The sequence below is a fragment of the Agrilus planipennis genome, unplaced genomic scaffold, assembly GCF_000699045.2.
Source record: "Agrilus planipennis isolate EAB-ADULT unplaced genomic scaffold, Apla_2.0 scaffold8, whole genome shotgun sequence".
Classification (NCBI taxonomy): domain Eukaryota; kingdom Metazoa; phylum Arthropoda; class Insecta; order Coleoptera; family Buprestidae; genus Agrilus; species Agrilus planipennis.
This window is the reverse complement of record NW_020442461.1, coordinates 1,850,041-1,855,639: the sequence shown is the minus strand read 5'-3', so window position 1 is coordinate 1,855,639 and position 5,599 is coordinate 1,850,041. Positions and strand designations below refer to the sequence as shown.

The window sequence follows — 5,599 nt, the reverse complement described above, 5'->3', positions numbered from 1 at the left end:
ATACAGAAAATTACATTCACTAATTTAATTAATTATGAAGAAGAGTACATCTACTTCAGTTTGTGAAAATTCAATTTATTAACGTTGAACAATTTACAAGAGTTGCGTCAGTAAAATAATGATCAATTAATTTATTAATTTCAGAAACAATTTTTTGTTCAATAGATTATTTATTTATTAAAACTTTGTTTTAGTAAGCTCTTGTAATTCTGTTTCATGAATTAATTACATCTGATAGAAAGCGTAAAATTCGAATTTTCTGTAACATTTTCTTTTAATAATCGAGAAATAGATCGATATTGCTAAATAACACAAGAAAAAAGAATTAAGAATTGACGATTTATTTAGATAAGTATTTGAAATTCGAGTTAATAGAACAGTCTTTTTATACATAAAGTGCTGGATCACTGTACAGTCTAAATTTAATGACTACATTTGCAAGTTTTCACGTGTAATAAATTACTATTTTTTCTTATAATATTTACAAAATATATATACACATTTAAATTCACATAGGAATCGATGCCATAATATAAAACTAAATTCACAGGCAAAAATTGTTTCGTAAATGACTATTAAAATTAAGTAAAAAACAGCCTTTTAGTAATTCATTTTCCATTATACGTTTACACAAAATAAGTTCTTTGTTGCGATTGGTTGTTATCTGGAATGGTATGGTACACATGATGCGGTTCCTTGTATTGAGGATACTGCGAATACTGAGGAGGTCGTCCGTCGATCGAAACGTAACTATGATTCAGTTGTTCTGACCCGTAATGTTGGCTTCCGGCACTCGAACCTTCGTCTTCGGTACTTCTTGCGGATTCGCCGGAAACATAAGTGCTTTGAGTAGGAGTTGGCGTTAAATGGTTACCATGCACCCCTGGGGGCATGGAATGGTACTTGTACCACGAATCGGTTGCTGTTGGTGCCGGCGTATATCGAGCATTGGGCTTACAACGTACATCAGAACCCTTTTTGCCCCTGGATGACTTATTGTTCATGATATCGGGCATGGCATATCGCAGTTTTTCCCAAAATCGACGCTCTCCCCATCTGGTAACCATGCAAGCACGTAGAAGGCTTCGTAATTCGGGATCCATGGGCTCCGATGGACCGTAAAGAACGCATATAAGCTTGCGTCTGTCAGCTGTACGTAAGGCGGATTGGATAGCCGCTTTGAAATCTCCACGCGCCCACTCGTTGCAGATAAAATTGGGAGATAAGACGAGAGCACATCTCCTGGATGCATCCGCTGCGCCTACCATCGCATCGGTCAGGTAGGAAGTGTTTCCGAGTAGGTGGAGATCACGATAGTGTAGGCACATGGTGTATCCTAATTGCTCCAGTTCCGAGGCTATCGTTCGCGCTATGATGTCATCATCTTTGTGGCTGTAGACCATATAGCAGTCGTAAAGTCGATCCTTGTCGTCATTGGGATCATCCGGAACGCCTTCTTGGAATATTCGGATGCCGTATTTGGAGTGCACCCATAGTCGTACGTTCTGTCTGCACACGAACACGAGGGCGACTAGAAGACATAAAACAATAACACTTGCAAGGGTTGCGGCCAAAAGTGGGGCAAAGCTGCCACCTAAGAGTGAGTTGCTTGGCAAGAGTTCCCTTTGGACGATCGACGTGGCGATCACGTTTTCGGTTGTCTCACAACGACGCGCGGCGTCGGCGAGCGTCTCGCCGTCGCTATCGGCGCACATTAACTTTGATAAATCGCTATCCACGCTCCGAATCCACGCATCCAGTTTACCTAACTGCGCACATTTACACGACCACTTGTTGCCGTCTAGAACAACACGAGGAGCCGGACCGGAATCGGAAGTTTCCGGCAACTGTTTCCAAGGTGAAAAGTCAACAATCTTGTTATCGTTCAACTTCAGCACGTCCAATTTATGCATGTTTTTGAACGTTTTGTTTCCGACGTACGCGATCTCGTTATGATCCAGATAAAGTTCTTGTATCTTTTCCAGTTGATCGAACTCGAATCCTCGCAATTCTTTCAGATGATTGTCTTCCATGTGTAACACCCGTAGAGACTTGACACCATTAAATGTCCGATTATGTAGCGCTTTTATGTTACTATTGTTCAAGAATAAAACTTCCAATTTCTTTTTGCCTATGAAGACGTGACTGTCTAGTTCGCCGAGGTCGTTTCCGTCGAGATAAATTTCAGTCGCGTCCATCGGTATTCGTTCTGGGACGTGCGTGTATCCAGCGTTTCCACAATCGACCACGTTCGAAGACCACGTGTGATCGTGATAACAAGTGCAATTGTCCGGACAGGTCATTTCACAGTCACACGCGTCGTAATCACAGCAGTGACACAGTGCGAAACAATGCGATTCGTACGGGCACAGGAACTGATTAGGTTTCATTTCGAGCAACGGCTGCGGTTGGGCGCCTCGCGAGTGGGAAAGTTCACACATAACATCGTCCAGGTCGAGCACTTGAGGATACTGTCTTAGAACACTTAAGCGCGTAATACGCAGAAGCCACTCCATGCTGCAGTCGCAATAAAACGGATTGCCGCCGATATAAAATTGCGGCAGATCTCTATCGTTGTTTACGGGCGTTAAACTTAGCGCAGCCAAGTCCAGGTTTTTTATATTGTTGCCGTAAAGGACGACTTTTTCGAGAGACAGCTTCTTATAAAACGTTCCAGGATGCACGGTCGCAATGCGATTATTGTTTATAAATAGAGTTTCGACACTGTCTGGAATGGAGTTCTCGTTTATTTCACTGATCAAGTTAAAACTTACGTCTAGCATTTTTATTTTAAGCGTATTACGTACGTCGTAATAATTACCCAGCTCGTTAATTTCATTCTCGTGCATGTCCAACCATTCCAAGCTGGTTGGCAGATGACTGTAATCGAACCACATGAGTTTATTCGAAGATACGTTCAACCAAACTAAAGTTTGTAAATTGGTAAACACGCCACTTATGTCGGTTAGTTCGTTACTGTCCAACCTTATCGCCTTCAGGGCCGTATTGCTCGCAAAAGCACTTTGTTCGACGTATTTGATGCGGTTAGAGGCCAAATTCAGAACAGTCAGAGATGGAAGAGATGAAAACGTGTCTCTAGAAATGTTCACTATGAGATTATCGACGAGCCTCAAACCGTACAACAGATCCAAGCCTTCGAACGAAGAATTAGTAACAGATTCGATGCGGTTCTTTCCCAGGTCTAAAGTCCTTAGAAATCGGAGCCTTCCTAATCCTTGGGGCACACCTCCCAGCGCGTTTCCATTCAGGCCGATGTCTTGCAGATTCGTTACGTTTTCGAACGCATCGGGATGAATAGACTCGATTTTGTTGGAATCCAGTAGTAATTGGTGTAAAGCGTACATACCAGAGAAATGATGGGCATCAATTTCGACCAAATTGTTATGGGAAAGCGTTAAAGCGTGGAGATTTTTTAGTTCGGAGAAGGCACCTTCCGCTATAAAGTCTATTTTGTTGTTCTCCAGATTCAATATTTGCAAGCTGTACAAATCGTGGAACACATTCGAGTCGATACGCGTTAACGAATTAAACGCGAGATTTAGCACAACCAAACGAACCAGACCGGAAAACGTGTCTCTGTTCACCCAACGACTCGACAAATCGTTCATTGACAGGTCGAGCACTTGTAATTGATCGAGTCCTTCTAATAGTCCTGGCGCGAGGACACTTAACGAATTATTTCGTATGTAAAGATGCCGAATATCGCGAGACGATTGGAACAGTTCTGGAGGAAGTGCAACGATTGCGTTACTGGACAAGTTTAGGGTGTGAAGACCACTGAGACCCACGAAAGCTCGATCGCCCAACGTGGAAATAGCGTTTTCTTGTAGATGGAGTTCCTCCAAAGCACGAAGACCGGTAAGACTGTTGTCTGGGATGGAGATGACGGCGTTATCGGAAAGATCCAATATTTCTAAACCGTTTATGCAGGCATGCCCTGGGGCCAGTGGACCTTTACCCCAGTCTGAGAATTCGAGAGATGCAACGTCTTGGATTTTATTTTTCGTGAGATTCAGCCGTTTCAGATTGTACATGGGGCAAAACAAATCTGACGGCGTAGTCCAGATATTGTTATCTGCAAGATCTAAACTTCGTAACTCTCCCAAATTCCGGAAACTTTCGGAATGCAGTTCCAGAGTCATCGCGGACCAGTCGGAGTTGTGGGATCTCAGCGAGAATCGTCTGAGTTCTCGTAGAGAAGTGAAAACGGATGATGGAATGTTACGAATTTTACAAAACTCGATCCGCAAATCCCTCAGTCGTCTCAAGTGGGACAGAAAGTTTGAGCTGTACTTGCTGCGTTCCAAAGTGCTTTCGAAGAAAAAGACGTCGCTGCATTCTAGCCGAAGGGCCGTAATACGATCTGCCTGATTTTGGGTTAAATTGGCCAAAAGTCCGTCTGCGGCGTTGATGGTTCGGATCTGGCACACGAGAACAGGTTCTTCTTTGTCATCGGACTCTTCTATTCTCTGCATTTGCCATTCGCATCCCTTCGGAGTTTGCCGGTCACTTATTAAAGTCCGGCATTCCACACGCAACACCGTCACAACCAAAATAACGCACAAAAAGACTGGTAATGCGAACATCGCCGGCCACATTTTGTATAAAGTCTTTAAAAAAATTGTAATATCACAGAATAATAACTTTCTTCATGAGTTGGTTTCGTAGTTCGCGATCGTCCGGCAATCAGACCATTGCCACGGCAGCATGTAACTAAAACTTGACGCGCGTTCGCTACTTCCACTTCCATCAAGAGTTGGAGTGAAACTGAAGGGGCAGTTTGTGTTTCCGTTTCAAAGTAGGGATTTGAAACTCCGCCTTCAACTTACCCCACTACAAAACTACCAGGCGCTCAGCTGTTCACCATCTGTGGAGTCGGCGAATCGCGAGAGTCTATTCAAATGAGCCACATGTGGCATTTTTTTCGGTATGATAAAAACTATTAATCATGGGATTAAAGACGCGCCGCCTCCTTTACTGTTTCGCTGCCTTATACAAATTAATTTAATTGCAGCAGTTGCCACCTAAACGCGTATTTCACGGCTCTGTCCAGATCGTTATGCTTCATTATTTGATATATATTGACACTAGTTGCCGATTGATGCATACGCTCGGCATGTTTTGGATGATGCTGTAATAGATTAATCACATAAATATTGTCTAATTTTACATGTATGTACCAATCCGTTCCAAAGGATTCCTATTTCCTGAAATCCTTTGCGTCCAGATGATTACGTACCTATCCGTTCCAAAGGATTCCTGCTTCCTGAAACCCTTTGCGTCCAGAGGATTATTTTTCTATCTGTTCCAAAGGATTCCTGGTTCCTGAAACCCTTTGCGTCTAGAGGATTATGTATCTATCTGTTCCAAATAATTCCTGGTTCCTGAAACCCTTTGCGTCCAGAGGATTATGTATCTATCTGTTCCAAATAATTCCTGGTTCCTGAAACCCTTTGCGTTCAGAGGATTATGTACCTATCCAGTCCAAAGGATTCCTAGTTCCTGAAATCCTTTGCGTCTAGACGATCATGTATCTATCCATTCCAAGGATTCCTGGTTTCTGAAATCCTTTGCGTCC

General features: G+C 43.0%; 1 protein-coding gene across 1 annotated transcript in view; it reads right to left on the bottom strand.

The window, feature by feature from the left end:
• LOC108735943 overlaps positions 1-4,804 on the bottom strand; it is a 13,517-nt gene extending 8,713 nt beyond the window's left edge. The window contains exon 1 of the mRNA XM_025980744.1: positions 631-4,804. Within this exon, the coding sequence (XP_025836529.1) occupies positions 631-4,619 (3,989 nt within the window). The 5' untranslated portion in view covers positions 4,620-4,804. The remainder of the gene's footprint in view (positions 1-630) is intronic.
• Between the last annotated feature and the right edge of the window lie 795 nt (positions 4,805-5,599).